Raw genomic sequence first — 24,070 nt, 5'->3', positions numbered from 1 at the left:
TCCTGTAGTTGAACAGGAGCCGCACAAGGTTGTCCTCCAAATTACCCTCCCTCATCTTCCGAAGTCCATCCTTTATTGTACGCACTGCTCGTTCTGCCGCTCCATTAGACTGTGGATGAAAGGGCGCCGTTTTCAGATGCATTATGTTGTTCTTTGCCATGAACGTAGCAAAATCCTGGCTAGAAAACTGTGTCCCATTATCCGAAACAATGGTTCGCGGGACGCCGAATCGACTGAACATGGCGCGCAGACAGGTGATTGTGCTTGTTGTGGTGGCATGCTTTACTGGCACGGCTTCTATCCACTTGGTATGGGCATCTACTGCAACTAGAATCATCTTGCCTGCTATGGGTCCGGCAAAATCGACATGTAGCCGCGACCATTTTTCATTGGTTTTCGGCCAGTTTACTGGTGGTGCCGCTGCCGGCATTGGCATGTTTTGGGCACAGTTCGTGCAGCCGGCTGAAAGCGCTTCAATATCGCGGTCTAGTCGGGGCCACCAAAATTTTGACCTTGCCACTGCTTTCATTCCTGACGAGCCTTGGTGGGTCTCGTGCAACAGTTTCAAAAGACGGTCCCGCGCTTTTTCCGGTATCACTACGCGATGCCCCCAATACACTAGACCATGGGCTACGGACAGTTCTAGTTTGCGGTCGAAAAACGGCCGCATCGTTTCCTCCAGCTGTTTTGCACTTTTGGGCCAGCCATGTAATATACAATTCTTTACCGCCGTTACTGCGGGGTCTGTGGCCGATAGCTGCTGTAGCTCCCGTGTTGTGATAACGCCATCGTCAAAATTATCCAGAGCGAGGACATATTCCGGTGGCTCACCCACGTCATCAGCCTCCGTAGACCGCAGTGGCAGCCTGCTCAGGGCGTCCGCGTTGAGCAACTGTTTTCCCGGCGTGTATTGCAGCTTGTAGCGGTAGCCACCCAAGTACAGTGCCCAGCGCTGGATACGTGCTGCAGCCAGGGGTGGCGTCGGGCGGTCGGATTGCAACAAGCTCAAGAGGGGCTGGTGGTCCGTCACGAGAGTGAATTGGCGACCTAAAAGGTAATCACGAAACTTAGTGACGCCAAACACTAAAGCCAGGGCCTCTCTTTCCAGCTGAGAGTAATTTTTCTCGGCGGCCGTCAGTGTACGGGACCGGAACCCAATGGGTTTTGGCATGCCGTTACTCGTGTGAAAAAGCGCCGCGCCCACACCGTAAGGGGAAGCATCACATTCGAGCTTCAACTCTTTCAACGGGTCAAATTGAACAAGAACCTGAGCTTGCATTAGGCTGTCTTTTGCTTTCTCAAAGGCAGCTTCTTGTTGCCGCCCCCACTGCCATACTGCGCCCTTCTCCAAAAGTTTGTTGAGCGGAGAAAGTAGAGTGGACATATTTGGAAGAAATTTGGCATAAAACGTCAGCATTCCTAAAAAGGAACGCAGCTCCGCCACGTTCTGTGGGCGAGGTGCCTGAGCGATCGCTTCCAAATTTTTCTCTGTGGGATGAAGACCCTCTCTGTCTATCCGATGGCCGAGATATGTGACAGAAGGCTGTCTAAAGCTGCACTTATCAGACCTTAGCTTAACTCCGTGTTCACGGAACCGTTGCAACACACTCTTCAGGCGTTCACTCCCATCGCCACGAGCCTCCGAAACCAGTACATCATCAAGGTAAGCCTGAACCCCTGGCAAACCTGACAGTATTGCATCCATTTTTCTTTGAAAAATAGCCGGAGCAGAGGATATTCCGAAGGGAAGCCTATTATACGAAAACAAGCCTCTGTGCGTGTTAATGACGCAGAGCTTCCTTGCGGCTTCATCCAAAGGAACTTGATTATAGGCATCTCGCAAATCAAGAATGCTAAAATACTCCCCGCCGTTTAGAGATGCAAACATGTCTTCAATCACTGGGAGAGGGTACTGCTCAACTGTACAGGCTGGATTTAGGGTGGCTTTGAAGTCACCACAAATTCTAACAGTTCCGTCTTTCTTAAGTACCGGCACGATGGGAGTGGCCCAATCGGAATGTTGGACTGGTGAAAGTACACCGATGGCTACCAGCCTGTCCAGTTCTTGCGTCACCCTGTCCCTTAGAGCGTAAGGTATGGATCTTGCCTTACAGAATTTCGGCACCGCTCCCTCTTTCAGCTGCAATGTGGCTGGAGGCCCCTTGATCAGGCCAAGATCCTTGGAGAAGACGTCGTGGTAGTCGTCGACAATGTTGTGAACTGCCCCAGCGGGTTCTGGCGTTGAGTGTAGCAAGTCTTGTGCCGACGGCTGCAAAACTGGAACCCCCGCTCTGTGGAGCAAGGAAATCAGATCCCGGCCACACTAGGTTAGGTCCCGAGCAGTTCAGTACAATAAGACGGCAGTAAACTGAGACGGCCCTGTATTGCACACAAAGTTGCAATTCCCCCATCACTGGGAGTGGTCCAACGTAGCATGACAACTTCACCTGAGAAGGTTTAAGCGCTGGCCACTGTTCGCGATGCTTGTCAAACACGTTTTTGGAAATTACGCAGACAGGCGAGCCAGTATCTACTTCCATTGTAAGTTGTACGCCATTCCATGAAAAACTGCGCCTTATCGGCGGCTCGAGGCGGCTTTTTCGTGCAGAAAGTAAGGTCCATATATGTGTCTCGTCCTTATCGTCGTCTTCAGTTACGGCTTCTTCGAGAGTCAAAGCTCTTCCCTCCACTGCATGCGTTGCGACGCGGCTCTTACTGGCGGTTGTGCGGCACATCTTTGCGAGATGCCCATGACGTCCGCAGCGATAACACCTTGCTCTAATCCAACGACAGCTGTTGCCGTCGTGTTTGCTGCTTCCGCATCTATCACAATGCTGTGCCGCGTGCCGAGTCGGAGATGTTTTAACAGTGTTGGCCTCGGACGCGCGTAGCTTAAGCAAGGGCGTAGCTTCTGAGGTCATGCTTTCGGCACCATTTTCAGCTGCTTCGACAGACAGTGCCAATGCTTCGGCTTCTTCTAGCGTTAAATCCTTTTTTGCCAACATCTGTTTCCTCAGTGCCACGGAGCGTACGCCGCAGACAATGCGATCCCGAAGCATGCGGTCAAGAGACGTGCCGAAATTGCAGTTGTCTGCTATTCGGCGAATAGCAACGAGAAATGCGCTAACGCTTTCGCCTGGAAGTTGTGAGCGATTGAAGAACTTGTAGCTTTCCGTTATCTCGTGCTTCTTAGGGTCATAATACTCATTCAAGCTCTGAACGACTTCCTTGTATGTCAGTTCATTTGGTGCACGCGGGGCTACTCTGCCGGCTAGCACCTCGACCGTCTTACTAGACAACGCCGAAACTAGTAGTGCTCGCTTCTTAGCCGGGTCCGTTACACTGTTCGCCTCGAAATACGCTTCTGCTCTGACGAGGTAAGGCTTCCACTTATCTTTCGTTTCGTCGTAATCCGGCAACTGCAGGGAGGCCATCGTGGTCGGTCCTCGTTCGTCTGACGCCAGGACTCGTAGTCCGTCAGGTACCGTGGGTAGCGAAAACCGACTTCGTCGCCACTGTTACATAGCTAGCCGGGCAGCCACGGCAAGCATACGCAGACAACCGCAGACTAGGGCAACGAGTGAACGTTTATTGTTTCGCGCAAGCTTCTTTTGTAGCTTCATCTACGAAGCAGGGAGAGGGGGAAAAGGGGGGGCGGGAATGGCTATCGCTTCAGCCATCGACAGAAACACGAAGGGGGGAAAGGGGGGGACGTAGAAGTAGGAGAGTTCAGTTCGCAACAGGTTATAACAAAGTAATTAAAAATAGTCGCGCAATACATATAGCACTAGAAATAAATCTTCATAATCAATTTTCAGATATAACAAATTATACAGACATGGTGCTTCATTTTGTTTTGGTTGTTGGCTTATTTATGTCACTGTTAATTAGAAATTGACGTGAGCAACTTTAGAAATTTTGAGTGCTTGGCAATTCTGAATTAAACATTGGTGCAAACAGTATTAGAGAGTGAATCGGTGGTTTTTATTACTCGTGTGTTTGGTGTAGCAACCTCCTTCTATGGTGGTCTTCTCATAAGCTGTGACATGTTTTCCCCAGCAAATGGGAATCACTTTTTTTTACAGCTTACCTTACTATTCAACCAGGTAGGCAAATATACAAACAAAAAAATACTAGGCTGGCTTTCTTTGTCTGACCGATTGGTTTAATCATTAACAGGTTCTAACTGTGCTTTATTTTTCGTTTTCTCCAAGGCATGTGTCTTGAATGCCTTCGTAAAGCATAATGGGCTGTGAATTGTGGAGAATGCTCAAAGCAGACCAAGCCTCAACAAGACACATTGTTGGGATCAAGTGGGAGATGTGAGCTTGCCCTTCTTTGGATCGTATTGTGTTTGAATCACTGTGCCTCATGTGTCACTGCAAATTGTGGAAATAAGTGCTAGCTTGTTCGAAGAATTGTTCAATATAAACACCAACTACATTTTTACTTTGTATTTCGCTTCCCTAAAGGCCACAGAACAGTTACATATCAGTTGCAGATAAGCACTTCATCCCATACCTCTTAGCCTAACCCCTTGGGTTGTTGTGCCAACCTTCATTTGCTGGTGTGTGCTCTGTGTGAGCGGCTATTAAGAAACCTGGCATAAATGAGACGGTCTGTGAACATCCTGTATAGCTGCCTTAAAAATAGTGGGCAAAGATACAGTGGTAACCATACTGAATACCTCATAATTGCCTCCATCAATAGAGATGATTGCGATACACTTGCGTAGGTACATACAAGGAGTGTTCAAATGAAATGGTAGGAAATCACGCTGCAGGAACAATTGGAGACCTTATTGAAAGTGTACCCAATGATTCCATTGATGAACAATCCGAAGGATTTCTTGTTACCAGAATTTATGTTGCCGTGGAACAAATGAAGACCTTACTGAAAGTATACCCTATATGCCTGATCACAATGATCTCATTTATGAACAATTCGAAGGATTCCTTGCTACCGGAATATTCGTGGTCGTAACCAGACCTAGTTTGTCGTTGATTCATTTTCAGAATCGAGGTGCCTCCCTTCCAGATGTTGTTTCAGGAGACCAAACACGTGAAAATCACAGAAGATGAGTGGTGGTCGGTTTGACACTTTCCGCTGTCGTAAATAAGAAAACGGCTCGCTGCTCCCCAATTGTGAAATTTTACATTCTGAACACCATCCTGTCCTGACATGCACTGCCATTGACATTGGATGACGCTTTCTATCAGAGCCTCTGCCCTCTCATGTGCACGCAGGTTCCCCCACGTGCTCCAATCTATGGCAGAAACTCCAATCGCATTCCTAGATGTCTCGCTACGTTCTCCTATAGCGGCATAGGTATCGTTGTTAACAGTAATGTTATGGTGTTTCGTACCTTTACATTTGAACACACCTTGTATAAAGAAATTCAGGTACATCCCTACTTCTCTTTCTCACACCTGGACTGCAGTGCAGTTTAGAAGAGTAGTGCATTTTCTTTTTCAGACATCTATGTGAAGATTCTTGTCATACTTATTCTATCTTTCCTAGCTTTTCACTGTCCTGTAAAACTAGTGTAGAGTAGTAGTACTAGCTAATATTTAATAACGTTTTTGTCGTTTTGCTAAAAACTCATCAATTTACATCATGCAGACCGCGGGCAGCTGTACGTCACTGCCCTGGCTGGCTACCTCATCTGGGTTTTCCCACGAAAGTGCGCGCGCTCAAGTGCCGTGTGTGAGGCTTTATTGCAAGAAACAAGTCTGTCCCGCTGAGACACCAAATGATACATACATGCGAGCGCCCATTCAATTGCGTCTCTTGCCTTCCTTTCCTCCCGACTGTCACTTGACTTTCCCACCTTTTACTATATATGCTCTACACTGCATGCCGCGGGTGTGCTTTGGCTATCCCGTCCTGACACAACCTTCTTTTCTCCTCGCTTCTCCACTATGCATGTCCGTGAGCTGATTTTCCTTATCCCCTTTTTTCTTGCCATACTGTACTGCATGGGGATCTGTTATGCATTACCCTCTCTCCTCGCCCTCATTTATTTTGCCAACTTCCTTAATACATTATAAATGGCTGCGCTATATGCTTGTGCTCCTCTCCTCCTTTTCTCATCTCCTTCACATCACTACTCCTCACGCCCCGCCGCGGTGGTCTAGTGGCTAAGGTACTCGGCTGCTGACCCCCAGGTCGCGGGATCGAATTTCGGCTTTGGCGGCTGCATTTTCGATGGAGGAGAAAATTTTGTAGGCCCGTGTGTTCAGATTTGGGTGCACGTCAAAGAACCCCAGGTGAACGAAATCTCCGGAGCCCTCCACTACGGCGTCTCTCATAGATATATGGTGGTTTTGGGATGTTAAACCTCACATATCAATCAATCAAACCCCACGTATCTATCAATCATCGCTACTCCTCACCCAAACTTTTCTTAAATTTCCCGCCTTTTGTTCTCGTCCTCACTAGTCTTCCTCATTTCCTTCCTTACAATGTTACAATTTACCCCTCCTAATTCCATCAATTTTATTCTCGTTTTCCTTGGTTAGAGAAACGTTATTAAATACTGTCAGTTGGGTGAGCGCGCGTGGTACCAGTGGTGAGGGGTGGCGTCAGGGACATTATTTGGGATTGGTGAAGGAGCGTCGTCTGCTACTTCTGCAAGTGAAACAGCGGGAAATTCGTTTCCAAATACGCGGGTTTTAGCTAAAGCAGCTAGATGAGGGCCAAATGAAGGCTACTTAGTGATGAATAAGGGCCTCGTCTAACAAATGTATGATATATAATTCTGTGCCTACAATGAATCAGTGGCGCGGTCAGGGAGTGGCACAACGAGCATCTGCCGTTCTTACCGCCGCCCCCGAAAAAAAAAAAAAAAAAATCTTTGTCGCTACTGTTTACAGAGCAAAAAGTGGCACTCGACCACATCTGCCTGTCCGGCACCCACTTCAAATCAACGTTATTCGAATCAATTACTTCGAATTTTCACTGACAGCCAACGCTGCTTTTTCTTTCATGCCGACACCGCACCGATACCGCAAGTTCTGCGAAACGAGCCATGAAAAATTACCAAGGAAGCACCGGACGACCCAGCCCAACTGCAGATCTATTCCCGTTTAAAGAGTTTTTGAACACTCAGTTAGGAACCAAAGCAACCAAATATTCTGCATCCTGTGATCAATGGAATCGAGAATAGGAGAAATCAGGTGAAGAGATAGAGAAGGCAAGCGACGGAAAAAAAGAAAAAGACGGGAGAGTGGGGAGCTGGTCGAAAAAGCCCAAGGACGGGGCGCCACTCGGCGAGAGCTTCACGACGGCAGGAGACCGTAGAGGGCGAACCAGTCGGCGGGAGCTACGCTACAGTGTGCTATATAAGCTACGCTGTCGTCGGAGATCGCGGGGGCTTGAAATCCTCGTGCTGCAAGAGCGCGTTACTCTCCCACGTGCTGCAAGCGAGGGCACAAGTCGAGCAGACGAAACTTCGGCGGCCGCAGCGGCTTGCACTTCGGCTTCCCATACTGCCTTGCGCCCGCCTTTGGCGCGTGCGCAGAAAGCATAACGGCAAAATTTCGAATTGCTGACTAGCAGTGTGGCTGGTGGCCCCTTTGTTTGGTGGTGGTCAGTGGTGCTGTGCGGACGATTCCAACCGTTGACAGCCGGCGGATTCTGCTACGATATCGTGGTGGAGTTTGCATGCGATCCTATAGTTGTGGCCTGTCAATTCTGCTGCACTTTTCGCACTGTAGTTTGTTAGATTTGATTTTTTTTCCCAAGCGTGCTTGAAGTGTGCGGCTGCCGAAAAGCCAACCTCAACATGACCCGTGCACTCGTTGCCGATGTTGAAGGATCTCGATCGCAGGGTCTTTCACATTGAGTTCAATTAAGGGCACATGTCGAGGTTCGCTCATTCAGCGGTGTACCGTGTGCGTATCAAGAATTTATTCTCTTTGATTGCTCATTGTCTGGCAGACGTGCACGTGGTCGTTTTTCACGTTGGCGTAACAATGGCATGCTGATTGCAAGGTTCCGATCACTGATCTCCTGCAGAATTCTTAATGTCGATCCGTGTGGTAGTGTCTAAAATTCTGCGAGACACTGCAGGCGAGATTGAGCAAGTTCCCGCGGGCGCTGTCCGAGAATCAGAGGCGTGCAACGCGCACGCCGGGGAGACGAATGCCATCTTGCGGGCGCTGTGCCGGCTACGGACCGCACACGCGAGTTTTGGCGCGCATGCTGACGGCGTGCACCCGACGAAACGTGGTAGCCAGGTAAGCAATGTGCACGTGACATAGGCGCCAGCTGCCCTCGTCGGTTGCAGCGACGGACGATCGTTACGGGTAAGTGCCGAGTGAATTGCGACACATTTTGCAGTTGTTGCATTTAGAAGGGTTGACTTCGATCCTCCGAGAAAAACGCGGGCGTCGTTGCATCGCTACAGTGCACATGCATCATGGTTGCTACCGTTTTCGACGTCGCGAGCGTGCCCGTGGAAGATTAAAATAGGCGGAATTAGGCGCGTGGAGCTGTGATAGCCGTCGTGCGTTGTAATTTCCGCGCAGTGTGGTACCGCGGCGAAGTCCACGTAAGCGTTCTCAAAGTTAGTTGGTGGCGTTCCGCTACGGCCTTTCTCTTGGTGTTCGTTTCTTCTCGCGTTAATTCGTTATGTCGACACCGTAGGTTCACGAACGCCCTTTAAACGTGAGTTTTATGCCTAGATCGTCGGAATCGAGCGACTGCCTGTTGGTCATGTTTTGCAAACGTAGAGCCCTACAAAATTATCTGGTTACAGTGAAACACCGCGTATAGTGCGAATATTCGCGACTTCGGCAAGCGATGATATGAGCGGGTTTTGCTGTGGGTTCGTCACCACCGTATATTTGAGAGGCGCCAACAGGTAAGCCTTTCTGGTGCACAGCCCTTATGTAACAGAAGCTCCCTTACTCTGAAATGCAGAGTAAGCGAGCTGACAAGAACTACTAAGGAGGCCAGTGAGGTTACCTCCCTTATGTGCATTATCCCTGCCATGAGTTGAAAAGCGCCTGGTGTAGATGTAAATTCCCCATTTGGCGTCAAAGGAAAGGTTATTACTGCTATTACTGTTATTATTGTAAGCAGACTGATTTTGCCATATTCCATCAAGCCAGTAGCTACGATCTCATTTTATTCTTTTAATTAGAATACTGAAAATTGGATGTCTGGTATGTCTTAGTTGTTTCCAAAACAGGGCAGGAATAGAGAGATATATGATTTGTCCTATTTATAAAGTAAAAATTCTGTAGGGCATCTGTGTAGTTGAAATTCTTTAGCTTTTCTGCATGCATATTGTATCGCCACTGGGTACACCATCTGGCAGAGGCAAAGGATGCAGTAATGCCAATGTGCTGAAGAGAATGTCAAACTAGGCCAAGAACAAAGAAGGGGCTGCTCTTTACTTGGAGAAAGGGTGTAAGAATGGGTTACAAAAAATTCCTGTTGTGCAATTCTGTGTGACATATTTCATGAAACTAAGACTGGGGAGTCCACATAGCTCAGATTAGATGATGAGAATCGGAGAGATGAATCAACTTTCATTGAGCCCAACTATATGTTGGTGGTGCAGACGGGCACAAGACAAGGTGGTTCACTGGTTCCAAGACCTGTATGTTTCCAGCAGCTTCTGACCCTTGTTCGTAAGTGCAGGACGAGCTGGTATGATGGGGCTGGACGTCAAGTTCTTCCATCACCAAAGATGTTGGGTATTAAGGGGGTTGGAGGGGAAGGAAAGGAGGGGTGGGGGAAGTCTTAATCTCTAAGCACTCTGCCAAGATATGTAACAAGGAGCCTTTTTTTTTTTTCTGCAAGACGGACAGAGCGTGTCATTTTTCGCAGGGCACATGCTGTTAATCTCATTTATTTCACCCTGAGGGCGCATAAAGGCCTTAAAGAGTGTATAGGGTTATACAAAAACAAAAAAGGCAACAAATGTAACATATAAATAGAACATATTATTGAAAATACATGTTCAAAAAAACTAAGTTACGATAGGCTGATGACGTAATTGGTTAGTGCAGCCTTGAATGATGATACATCCTTCATGCAGGCGACGGAGGGGGGAAGGCGGTTCCACTCAGTGCTCAATTTTGCTAGAAAGGAGTCTGAAAAAACATTAGTGCGGCAAAAAAGGAGTGAAAACTTCATATGGATGATCAAGACACAATGATACATGTGAAGGTGGAGATATGAGTTCCTGTTTTAGTAAAATATTATGGTTGATCATATTTTGAAAAAGAAATATACGAGACATTTTTTTTCGAAGCTTCAAATTTGTTAGTCCAAGGTCCGATTTCGTTTGTAAAAGGCTAGCTGTGCGGAATAGAAACGCGCTGAATAATTTGAACTGATTCAATGATGGTAATGCTTTTTGCCATATCCCAAACAGAAGCAGTATATTCGAGCTTGGGTCTAATTAATGTTTTGTTGAGTAGTAATTGTCTTCTTTCTTTCTGTGCGTTTCTTAGACTGTCATTAAACAGTTGGTAGTTGGCGCTGTTCTTTCTTCTCTTCTGCTCTCACTGTTTCACAAAATGCTTTTTGCGCATCACTCATTTGCATCAAGAAGCTTTCTTTCGAGTTTTCAAAAGGACGACGAAAATAAGTCACCGAATTCAAGGATGTTGAGTGAGCTTATGCCAACTGGCTGCAGCCGCTGCAGCTTTGAAGTGCTGTGTATTGTGGGCTGACAGAGCATTTGTGTCATTGGCCTTTGCTCGTTGCCGTATAGTGCATCGCACTTAGGTGCTCTGTGTAGGAACTCTCCTTTCACGTGACTGTTGTGTTCCACAAATTTGTATTTCGTCTCCCTTAGGAGAGCAAAGTGAGGGAGTTTTGAGTGGGCTTAAAGCCCGGTCAAAATCTAGAACATAGGATTTCGGAAGTAAGACGGGCCCTGCTACCGAAACTAAATTTTCACAAAAAGATACTGCACTGTAAGGTCGATGAATAGATACACTTCATTGTGCTAATTTTGGCAGCTTCATTTGGTTTTGGTCTCACAAATCCAGCCTGTTTAATCATTCCATTTTACACTTCTTGTTGCGTGTTTTTATATCTGGGATTCACATGTGCGTAAAAGGACGAAGAAGTTTTTACTAAGCAAGCTTCTGTAATACTTCAGACAATTAAGGAAGAGAAACTCTGCATACAGCATAAGTGATATTACAGTGATAGAAGTGCTGCTCCAAAGTGCAATATTTGATTGTAACTGCTCCAAAATGGTGTTGGCAAACTAAATAGAATGAAGTTGAACCATGGGATCATCCTCAAGTGGTACACTTGCAAAGGGTGTCCACAGCCTGACACCAGAAAAGTCCAGACTCTCTTGACCCTCCCCGCCCATGATTTACGCCAACTACACAGTTTGTGTACTAGCTGCATTTGGCATGTTTAATAATAAATATTAATTAGATGCTTAAGTGATGTTTTAGAATTCAGGAGTCCTGAAGAACATGCATCTGCTCTGAAAACACCAATAGCAACCCTAAGCTATAGCATTTTTTTCTGCTCCGAAGACACTTAAGGCTGCTTCAGAGCACCATTTTATTTGCTCCAGAATCTGCTCCAAAGAGCAAAATGTCGCTTCCATTCCTGGACATTACATGTGAGCGTACACCTAGTGTCATACTTTAAGAGTGTGATAATATTGTGAAAAGGGCCGTAATACATTACTGGGATCTTATGTGACTAGTAGTGCGTCATTGAGTATCAAAGGCAGTAAATTAAGCTTAAAAGTATTGAATTCCGGTAGCACGTATGGAAGTCTAAATTCACAACCATCTTTGAATTTTCAATTTCTAGAGCCATGACGAACTCCAGACCTTGTGCTGAGCAGCAGAGAATCGTAGCGGTGATTACAGGTTTGGTCATTTGGGAAGAGGATAACATTCAAGCTTCAATGATATGCTCAACATGTTAGCTCATAAAGCATGCGTGTTCTCAATATTTCCATTGCACTTTTATTCAGCTGAAATCCTTATGTCGTGCCCTCTCTCATTCATTACAGATGCTTCGGCCACTCTGCTGGCCAGTGCATAGAAGAAAGCATCAAGGGACCAGAGTCAACATATGCTGAAAACAACTTCAGGCCTTGATATATCTTACTGAACAAGTCTGCTGAAATTGCAACACTGCAGTTACTCTCATACCCTCATTATACATTTTCCAGAGATGCTGAAGTTTGCGCACATTGATCTAGTCTGTGAAATTAGGGTCTTGTTGGGAATGAATTTGCTCATGAGTATAGATGCCTTACAAATGACATCAATGCAGAAGATTCCCATATTCTAGCCCTCTGGAAACCTTTCTGTAGTTGCATGCTTTACGGCCCTTTAACATGTCTTACCTCGATATTGAAGAACTGCACTCTTATATGCAGTTCTTCAATATCCAGGTACTACTGTTTAACCATATTACCATAGGTACTACTGTTTAACCATGTTGCCAGACACAACTACTTTTGCAATAATGAAATACTAATGGTGGTAAAATTTTGTAGGCATACAAGTTGTGGCACAATTTTGTCAGACCGTGTACTGTTCTTTTCACCCTTGCCCTTTACTCGAATGCAGACACTGAGATATGTTGCAGCAACATGGCTTACTTTAGTTTAGAATGTTTCAGATGAAAAACAAAATGCACAACTTGCAGTGGTAGGGCACAGAAATGGCGTTTGACAAGTAAGGAGATCAGTCAGTCAAGAACTTTATTAAATAGTCCTAATCAGGAGTTTAAGCCACCAGGGTGTCCAGAGGGGACATCCTAGCAGCCGCTACTGTAGGCGACGCCCGAGTCAGGGCGGGAACGTGGTGGCGGTCCGCCAGTTCTTGGGCCCTCTCGACTGCCTTTTGTTGGTTTCGGAGATTGGGGCTCACGAGTGCCTCCACCCAGTTGGACTCACTGGTGAGAGGTCCTTGAGGTAACGCGGGACATTGCCAGAGCATGTGTTTGAGCGAACAGTGTACTTCTGAGCAGTCTGAGCGTTGTGAATCTATTTCCGAGCTGTAACGGTCGAGTCGGTCCCGTGATAGGTATGATCTCGTTTGTAGCATGCGAAAGGCTACCTCTTGCGCGCATTTGAACTTTGCAAGTGGTAAAGGGTATTGGCTCCTGTCGTTTCGGTAGTAGACAGTAAGTGAGGAAATGTGTATGTTTCTAAAGCATCTAAAGTGTTCACTTTTTTTTTTAAACAAAGGACTGTTTCATACAAAGACAAAACTTGTGAGAATGCACCAGTGTTTCAACTCGCAACTGTTTGTAACCACTGTTTCTGATAATGAGTGTGCAGTAGGACATTGTTTTGTTTGCCTGTTTCAGTTTTCTTGGTTTTAATGTACAGTGTGGTTATTCAAATGTTTCTAAACACCTGGTCTCATTCGCAGCAGTGCTTGGTGAATGCTTGTGACATCCCCTAGCGTGAAGCAAATTTCCTTTGCTTGGATTCCGTAGTTTGAAGTAGACATGTGTATCATTTCAATTTCTTAGTCAGAATGCCATGTACACTGAGTTTTGCTGATACTCTGCCACATTCATGAACATGCAGAATAGTGAAATTGATGTTTAGGCCATTTTCTGTACGTGCATTTCATTTGTTTTACTGCCAATTTGTGACTTTTTTTGTCTGCACCTCTTGAGGTTCTGTGCTACACCAAGCTTTCTTCAATGTAACACTTTCAGGGGGAAATAATGGCTCATAAATAGTGTTTGAGGAAGGTTTGGCAACATTTTGTTTCAGACTTCCTGAAACAGTTCGGGGAAAAAAAAAAGAACACTGTATCAATGTCATAACATGGAAGCGAGGAGTCTGTTCAACGCATCATATGGCATGGCAGAAAAGTGGAATCATGCCAGGCATCAAATGATATGAATTGAGCAACGAGTGGGTGTTTCAAATGCTCCCTCTTTATGAAGCACTGTGACATATTTTATCATAATCAGCAGTGAAACCATCAATAAGGTGAACAGCTGTACAGGTTTCCGTGCTGCCCTACGGGTGCTGATTCACAAAGTAAATAGTACTGGCGCACTGGGCACTCAACAACCGTGCTTGCAATAGGCATTCAATTGTACTTTGAAATGGCCAATGTTACATGCACAGTCATTAGTTTCGCTACGGTACAGTTGAAGCATGCAAAGAGAATCGAGGAAGGCTAGCGGTTCATAAGACAATGCCCGATTATGCTATCTCAATCTACTCTTCAAGGTGAAGCTCAAGCATGCTCCAATTCTTTTTGGGGGGCATACAGGTAATGACACTATTATTCTGAGCATCTTGTGGTGTCGTACAGTGAATGTTAAGGGTGCTAAATGTTTTAGGATTCATCCCATCACAGGACCCCATGTGCAGAAATTTATAAAAAGCTGCACAAATGCATCCCACTGTTCTTGCTCGCACGTGCTTTGCCATCACAGGTTATAAGTGTTGTGCTTGTTCTTCCAGCATTCAACTCAATGTTTAGTACTTGTAATCCTTATTGTGTCATTTGTTGCGCTTGACAGTGCTGTGTTTTAAGGTGAAAGTCTTCAATATCTCATACTTGCGGTGTCTGGTCCCCTGGCACAGTGCCAGCTGTGGCATCTCCAGCTCAAACAGGGGAGGATAAATGAGCCTTATGAGCAGAGTTGCCACTGGTGGCTACTTTTCCCCAAATTGCCGAATTTGAGAGGCTCGTGGCGACCTGAAATTGGGGATGGCCACTTGGCGAATTTTCGACAATTTTCAACTTGTGTCTTGACTGAGAGAAACATTCTACACTCAGTGCCTTAAGAACGATTGAGCGACAACATGTGTTAAACTTGTCGCAGTTTCCGACTCTCCAGTAGAAGGGCCACTTCCTACGCAATTCAGCATGTCCATCCTGTTTCTCGTATGTCCTCAATTACCTAGGTGCTGGAGGCACTGTTGCATCTGCCATCAACCTTTCAGAAAATTTATGTTAGCAGACTGCTTCACGCACCGCAGGGCGGTGGTGTTAGACTACGTTTTTTAGGTACCTTAGGAAGTTTAAGCTCTTTTAAAGTTTCGCATTTGAAGTGACTAGATGACGGTTAGGCCGCGTGTTCCGACCACATCTCCAACTGTTCTGGACAGCTTGTCGACTTCTTTACTGCTGCAGTTCTCCCTAATTTGGTATGTAGAGTTAAATTTTGTAATGAACATACTTTTTGGTTGGGCCAAGCAGTTGGCTATTTTGGGCAGCGTTCAGAAACTCCACTGAGGCGAATGCGTAGCGTAAGCTTGACCGCACATAAAGCGGGGTGCGGGCATTGCAACGGTTAAGCGGTAATTTCAAATTTATTTTTGTTGTTTTGTAATTACGTTGTTCACTTATCAGACACATGATTCCACTGCAATTCTCTGAATATATGGGAAGGCTATGCTTGCCGTCCCTCTCTTCTTGTAGAGACTGCTTTGTCGTGTATTCGTTCCTCCTGAAACCATCACAAATTTTTGTTTTGTTATGAGGTGCTAGGATTCAGGGACACTGATGGGGCATGCATGCATGCTCTCTCACAGTGCTCCCAAGTGAAGCAGGTGATGTCATTCCAATTCCTCTAAGCCCTCCCATGGTGAAGCGGGCGATGCGACCCGCATTGAAAAGAAGGGCAGAGAGAGAGAAAGGTTGAAGGCAGGGAGGTCAACGGCAGTGTAATATAGGGGCTATGCAAGGTACTGTAATCCACGGGGCTGTGCATAATTTGCTATTTTATTAGCAGGTATGTGCTCATATAAAGTGGCAACTTTTTAGGCAAACTTTGAAAAAAAAAAAGGCAACTTTCGGCGATTTTTCGCTTGTTGTTTGGCGAATTTCACTCGAAAGTCGGTGGCAACGCTGCTTATAAGCGCTGGAACATGGATGGCGTGAGAATACGAATGCATGCAAAATAGAGGCACATTCGTGTCATGCCTTTCTTGAGTTCACGGAACCAATCAAATAGTAACACACTCAATTTGCGGGCCATTTCGCTGGGATCGTAGAAGACGTGGCATACTCAGTTGGATGGCCTCAGGCTTTCGCCAAACGCACAAACAGTCTCCTTCGATTTTTCTCATATTTCACAGTGGCCATATACTCACCGCATTGTGCAGTAATTATCATTTTACTTGCCTTGCCCTGCAAGAATAACTCTGTCCTTTTGCTGAGAATGCCTCGTTCTGACTTTTGCAGACTTGGAGCACTGTTACCTGGGTCAGTCAGCTTGTAAGGGCTCTCGGAAGACAAAAGTCATGTGGAAGTGTTCCAAGTGTGGCTATACTACAAAACAACACAGTCATATGTCGAGAGACCAAATGACACACACAGAGGAGCGTCCATACAGATGTGACTACTGCACGAAAACCTTCATTCAGAAGTACAACATGGTCGCACACATTCGCACCCACACCGGCGAGAGACCGTACCAGTGCCACCTCTGTCCCTGGAATTCTGCATGGAGGACAGAGCTTACACGCCACTTGAAGAAAATTCACAAGCGCAGCCAACATTCACCTCAGGGTGCACACATGTGAACTGCAAAGGAAAAGCCTGATGAAGCACACGGTGTGTGCGTCTCATTCTGTAGCTTCAAGTGCGTTGCCAGAAGTGCCAGAACAAACAAGCAGCATTTTATTACGTCTCTTGATGCACGAAAGGTTCTTTATTTAGTGCACCTAGTTCGATTACTAGGAATTAATTTTAATCGGTATTTTTTACGTCATTGGGATCACTTTGCTAATGTCTTATGCGTAGTGCAAGTGTTCTCATGCATTTACCTTAATTTCTCGGTACGTAGGGCACTGCTGTTGCTAATATTGTCGTTTTAGATATTGTCATTCATTGAGCTTTCTGCTGTTGATAATGTTGTCGTTTTAGATGTTGTCATTCATTGAGCTTTCACGCTGACGTAAATTGTCATTTGACGTTAGTGTCCCTTTAACGTGACTGGTACGTCGCTGGGTTATCAAAGGCAGTAGATTAAGTTTAAAAGTGTAGGTTTCCGCTAACATCTACGAAAGTCTAAATGAACAATCTTGTTTGACTTTTCTTTTCACAGAGGTCTTGCAAGCCATGAACTACAGACCTTGCGCTTAGCAATGGAGAACCATAACAACCATTACAGGTTTGATAGTCTGTAAAGTAGATTAGCTACAAGCTTTAATGATATACTTGATGTGTTAGCTCATAACATATGCTTTATATCTTTGTCATGCGTGTTCTCCACCTTTCCATTGCTGTTTTATTGAGCGGAAATCTTTATGCCGTGCCCTCTTTCATTCATTACAGAGGCCTCAGCCATTCTACTGGCCAGTGCATGGAAGAGAGCATCAAAGGAGCGGAGTAAACTAGTGCTGAAAACAACTTTAGATCTTCATATCTTAATGAACGAGTCTACTGATATTGCCGCACCACAGTTCCCACCACAGCCTCAATATTATTTTTGTTGAGATGCTAAAATTTGTGCACAATGATCTGGTCTTTGGAATGTAGGCATTCTGCTGGGGACAAGTATGTGCACAAGTATAGGTGCCTTATGAAAATATGGACGCAGAAGATTGCCGCATCTTCTAGGAACCTTTCCGTATTTGGGCGCTTTGTGCCCCTGCAACATGTTTTTCGTTGGTTTTGAAGAGCTGCGCTAATATAAAGATATTTTTACAGCTCTGCCAAGTGGCCAGGCACAACTACTTTTGTAATTCAAGAAATACTGATGACAGGAAAATTGTGTTGGTGTGTAAATCGTGGCACGATTTTGTCAGTACCTGTGTTCTATTCATCTTTGCCCTTTCCTCGAACACAAACGAGGTATGTTTCAGACTACATGGTTTACAATCTGGCAGGTTAAATGAACTGGTATAGTACACTTTATGCATCCAAACTGGCCCATGTGGGCTTGGATTAACACGTGAGTGTTAAATAGCTCATTTCGCAAAAATTTCAGCGATGGTGATGACATGGGCGTCATTGTGAGTGAAAAATGATCTCTGAGACAGAAAAAACAGGAAAGATTCAAATACTGTAAATGATAAAGTTACCCTTGCCAAAATGAAAATTGGACACAGGCAATCTGTGTAGCACACAGGTATTATACTGCAGAGCCAGAATATTTGATAAAACTGCTTTGTATAAATACTAGATGAATGGATGTATTGAAAGGAGACTCTTTAACACATCATGTATTGCATGGCAGAGGCGTAGATTCGTGCCAGGCATCAAAACAAGTGAAATGAGCGAGGAGTGGATGTGTTAAAAGCCCACTTATTACAGAGTGCTCAGACATATTTAATCATCATCAGCTGCATAATTGGAAACAATGTAAACAGCTGCGCGTTGCATTCACGTGTTGCCCTATGGACACATAGTGAGGCCTTTGCTGATTTTTAAAAGGAGTAATTATGGCATAGTGGACACTTAACAAATGTGCTTGCAATAGGAATTTTATAATACTTTGAAACAGTCCATGTTATGCACACAGTCATTAGTTTCCCTACGGTACAGTTTAGACATCCACCGAGAATGGAGGAAGGCCAGCACAAGGCAATGCGTATGAAGCCCGATTACGCCCTCTCGATCTGCTCTTGAAAGCGAAGCTCAAGCGTGCTCCAATTTTTTTAGGGGGCATACAGGCGTCGACACTCTTATTCCGAATGCCCGGTGCTGTCATATAAAGAACATTAGCCATACTAAACATTTTAGAATTTACCCCATCAGACGACCCTATGTGCAGGCATTTATGAAGTGCTTTGATTACATTTATCGCAGATTATGTGTGTTGTGCTTTCCGTTCCAGGATTTAGTTCCATGTTTAGTACCTGTTGTTCACCTTGTGTCATTTGTTGCATAAGATGTTGCTTTGTCTGAAGGTGAAACCCTTCAATGTCTTATACTCGTGGTGTCTGGTGTCCTGCTCCCAGGCATGGCGCTAGCCTTGGCGTCTCCCCCTCACGCAGGAGGATAAGGGAGCCTTATGAGAGCTGGAACACAGATGGCGTCAGCTCGGCACACAAAACGTTAAAATATGTATGCATGTGAAGTGCAGGCAGATTAGTCTCGCATCACACTGCGATTTGTGCTAAAAAATAAAAAAAAAGAACATACACTTTTCATTTGTGGGCATTGCTATGACTGTGGAAAAGAAAGACATGGCATAGTCAGCTGAATGGCCAGAGGCTTTTTGCCAAACACACTTGAAAATTTCAATGTGTCCTGCAATTTTTTCCATTTTTCACTGTGGCCATAATCTTGACCCGCTGTGCAGTACTCTTCTATCTCACCCTGCAAGACTAACTCTGACCTGATGAAAATGCATTGTTTCGACTTTTGCAGACTTTTTGCTCCGTCGCCCGGGTCAGCCAGCCAGATTGGGGCCTCGCAGGATAAGACGCCTGTGGAAGTGTCCCGATTGTGGCTATGTTACAAAGAACCGCACTCATATGTCAGCACACCGAATAACACACACAGGCGAGCGGCCATTCATATGTGACCACTGCGGCAAAACCTTCAGTAAGAAGTCCAACGTAATCAGGCACATTCACACCCACACCGGTGAGAGACCTTACCAGTGCCACCTCTGTCCCTGGGATTCTGCATGGAAAAGTGAGCTTACACGTCACTTGAAGAACATTCACAAGTGCAGCCAACACTCACCTCAAAGTGCACACATGTGAATCGCAAAGAAAACGACTGAGGAGACGTCTTGTTCTGTGGCTTCAAGTGCGTTGCCAAAAGTGCTAAGGTGAGGACTATATCGTTCATGCCTGGAGAAAACCTACAACTGTGCTGCTTGAACGACATAAAAGACGCGTGTAACTCCAGGACACATGCTAGCAATATGCAAAACTTAGTGGTTGTGTTGATAAATGTTGAAGGCTCGCTTCTGTAGGTGTGCATTGGACTGTGTTTGTGGCATGTGCAAGTGATTATGTGCTCTAATTCGTGTCTTTGTGCATACTGCAAAGGTGCGTTGCATTAAGTGATTTCTGAAATACTGCTTTGTTAATTCTTAGGATTCAGTCATTACTGCAGCATGAGAATAAGTCCTTTGATGATTTTTTTGCGAATGCCTGTCATTCTTCACAGAGGTGTAGTTTGTGTAGTGGTGTAACGATAACACTCATCTCAAGTGCCTATATTTCTACGATTCTTTACTTGTAGCAGTGAAATTACTTATGATTTCCTAACGAGTGGACATATGTTCTTACTTTCTTCTGGTCAGTTGTGTGGCTTCCAAGATGTTTTCATGCTTAATGGAAGCTCCTGTCCATTTTTTAGAAAGAATGCTCCTTGGACTTATTATTACTTCACTCAGTTGACCGCCAACAATATTTTTGTTGAACGGAGCCAAAGAGGATGTATTTCATGATGTGTCAATTTTTGTGCACCAGTTGCTATGTTCCATGTCACACACATACTGTCTTCTTGCTAGTTTTGAAGCACCACCTGCTTCTGTGTGCACATTAAAACGTCAGGGCGTCTTTCACGAGCTTTGGCAAGTTATATTTATTGCAGACTACGTAAGTAAACTTGGACTGCTGCTTCTGTTATTTCCTGTGATATCATTAAGATTACCATGTGCTTATCCATTTACGGAGCTGTACCTCTGAGGCTTCTAACGTACCCTCATAGCATACATTTTAATGTGAAGAATGAAATTGCTCCTAAGTTTATTGGAAAAAGTTATGCAATGAAGCCAGTGCAACTATTTTATTACGACACTGTGCTTGCTTTCTGTTTTCGTCGCTTGTCTTACGCATGCCTTCTGATGTGCGTTCTTCGTCATTCATCATTACAAGTCTCCTTCTAGCTCTGTTTGTCTACTTGAAGAGAAGCGCACATATTCACTTACCTTTAGCTAGTTGGCAAGATGTGTAAGGGTAATAGATCATCACAAATGTGGCCACAATAAGTCGGGTATCGAAGTAGAGGTGGATATAGCAAATACTGCCGAGTGCTACCTTCTTGACCTTTCAGAATACCCCTTGTTGCAAAATCTCAAGTAACTGAAAAAGTTCTATGACGTACACACGTTTTTCATTTTGCTTATGTTAATTGGTTTTGACATTTTACAACTCATCAGAACTTGGCTTCACAAACTGTACAGATATTAAGAATGTAGCAAGTGTCAAATTAATATTGGTACAAACAATGTTTGGGAGTGATTCAGTGGTTTACACTACTGTCTTTTTGTGGTGGTCTACTTGAAACCTGTGACAACCTGTTCAAGATATATGAAAATGACACCTTTCTTTTTAATATGTCAGCAAATATGGCAGGGAAATACACAAACAAACACTTGTAAGGTTTTTTTTCTGTGTTTTGACATGCTCTATCACTTGTTTCTCGATGTTGTTTAGGTTAGGAAATGTTGAATGGAAAGCCGGTGACAAGACACGGCGATGTGACATAGGACGAAACGGAAGACATGAGCTTCTTTTTTTTGTGTGTGTGTTTTGTGGGAGTCATTGTGCTTCATATTTCATTGCCAGTTGTCTTATTAACACTGCATCGGAAGTGATAACATTTTTCTGTCATTGCTAAATAAATATGCCATTCCTCTGCTGCACCTTATTTAACCACTTCACAATGTCAGCTCCAGTACTAGTAAATAGACTTTCGATAAAAAAACATCATTGTATTATTTTCTAGCCTCAATATCAGAAACAAAAAAAAGGGTTCTTATGTTGGTGCATGTGCAGCCTTAAAATTATCCATAAGCGATCTTTCGCATTGTTCAGTCAACACCACCTACATTTTCATTGTGTATATGACTGCCCTAAAGGTCACAGAGAATGCATACATAAGCAGCAGATGAAAGCCTCATGCCATACCTGAAAACGTTGGGAAAGGGAACATGGAAGTTTGCTATAAAAAAAAATACGCAAACAGGGTTTGTGTGCAAAAGCGAACGTTTCAATCAATGGACTTGTAGAAACCTCGGCGCGAGCACACAACTGCTGTTAAACGATTTTTTTTATCATCGCATACGTGCAGCTTAATACCTTGGGTTGTCGTGCCAACTCTCATTTGCTGGTATGATCAACGTTTATAAATATATATCTATAAACGTTGGGTATGATCTCTTTCTGATTGTTAGTAAGAAGCATGGCGTAGAGGTGAGACCTGGTCTACATACTGTATAGCTGTTGAAACAGTAGTGTGGCAAGACACAATGTTAGTCGTACTGAGTACTTCTTAATTGATTCCATCAATGGAAATGATTCTTGTGCACTTGTTTAGGCACATGTAAGGAAATTCAGGTGCACCCCCAGTGTTCTTCCTTATGTGTAAGCGGCAATGCAAATTCAATAGTTTTGTTTCTTCAAGCAGTTATGTATGTGAATCTTGTTGTAATTATATGTTTCCTCACTTTTCGCTGTCATTACCTTTTAACCCCAGTGCAGAGTAGTTGTTCTAGCTAGCCTTCCTTCAGTAAGAGTTTTGTCCTTTGCTAAATATTCACCGTTTTTCATCACGCAGACTTGGCTGCTGTACGCCGTCGCCCTGGCTGGCCACCTCGTGTGGGATCACCCACGGAAGAGCACGTGTTGAAGTGTCAAGTGTGTGGCTATACTACATGGAACAGGCACTATCTATGGAGACACCAAATGATTCATACAGGCGAGCGTCCGTTTAGATGCGACTACTGCGGCAAGGCCTTCAATCAGAAGTGCAACTTAGGCACGCATATTCGCATCCACACAGGCGAGAGACCTTACCAGTGCCACCTCTGTCCCTGGAGCTTTTCGTGGAAGGCATACCTTAAACGCCACTTGCGAACTCACAGGCGCAGCGAACATTTGGCTCAGGGTGCACACGGTGTGAACCGCAAAGAAAACGGCTGAGGAGACACGTGGTGCATACGTCTTGTTCTGGGGCTTCAAGTGCATTGCCAGAAGTGCTTAGCGTGGGGCTACTTTGCATATGCCCCGATGAAATGTGCAACTGCACAGCTTTAATAGCTTAACGAATACGTATGACTCTGTGTCAAGTAAAAGCAATTCGCCAAACTTATTTGATGTTGTGACGAATCTCTAAGACTTGTTCATGTAGGTGTGCATCGGACCGTATGTGTGGCGCGTGTGAATCATTATGTACTCTCATTCGTGTGTTTATGTATTCTGCAAAGTTGTAATGCATCAAGTAATCCATAAAGTACAGGTTTGACAAGGTTTGGGATTGAGTCGTCTCTGTGGATTGAAAATAAGCCACTTTGCGTGCTTTGTTTTTGTGATAGTGAAGGCTTATTGTTTTTCACTGACCAAAGTTCTGTGCGACTGTTTGGGCTTAACATTTATTTCAATACAGAAACTATCTGTATTTATATGATTCCTTAGCTGTAGCAGTGAGATTTTATGTGATGTCCTTTAGAGTGGGCGCATATGTTATTGACTCTCATCTGGTCAGCTGAGCGTCTTCCAGAATGTTTTCGAGTGGGACGACAGTTCCTTTATATTTGTCAAGACGAATGCTCCTTGGGGTTACTAATAGTACTATAGGTGACTGTCAACAGAACTTTCATAAAATGGAGCCAAAGAGGACATATTTAATTATGTGTTAATTATTGTGCACCAATCGCTATACTATTCCATGTCACACACGTGCTTTTGTCTGGGTTGGAAGCACCACCTGGTGTGTTTAGACGAAGAAGGGTGGACATTGCATATTTTTTATAATGCTTGCACTCTTACATTTATTTCAGGCTAAGCTAGTCCATGTGGTATTGTTATTGGGGATGTTATCACAATGTAAAGTGCTCATGCGTTAATAAAATTATATCTTTGAGGCTGTTCTTGATAGCACGCATTTTAACATGGAGAACAGAGGTGCTCCCAAGTTCATCATGAAAAAAATCAAGGCAGCTTCATACTATTCGTGCCAAGCCTAAAGAATGTGTGAAGCTAGGCAGCTTTCTTTGTTTCTCTTTGGTATTTTTTCTTTTTTTCCATTTCTTTGTCTTTTTTTTACTCTCTTTGCTTTGCTTTGCTTCTCTTGATACATGGCACGTACCACTTTGGGGGATTGGCCAGAAATGCAACGCAGAGACTGTTAAATGTTATTTTAGGTATGCTTTGAATTTACAACCAATAATA

At 44.5% G+C, this 24,070-nt stretch overlaps 1 protein-coding gene across 1 annotated transcript; it reads right to left on the bottom strand.

The window, feature by feature from the left end:
- Positions 1-1,754: 1,754 nt before the first annotated feature.
- On the bottom strand, positions 1,755-3,735 carry LOC142771871 (uncharacterized). The gene has a single exon (XM_075873821.1). The coding sequence runs from the start codon at positions 3,432-3,434 to the stop codon at positions 2,109-2,111; it is 1,326 nt and encodes a 441-aa protein (XP_075729936.1). The 5' UTR covers positions 3,435-3,735; the 3' UTR covers positions 1,755-2,108.
- Positions 3,736-24,070: the final 20,335 nt, after the last annotated feature.

This window comes from Rhipicephalus microplus, chromosome 9 (genome assembly GCF_043290135.1).
Source record: "Rhipicephalus microplus isolate Deutch F79 chromosome 9, USDA_Rmic, whole genome shotgun sequence".
NCBI lineage: Eukaryota > Metazoa > Arthropoda > Arachnida > Ixodida > Ixodidae > Rhipicephalus > Rhipicephalus microplus.
The sequence above is the reverse complement of the archived record's forward strand: the minus strand, read 5'-3'. Positions and strand labels throughout refer to the sequence as shown.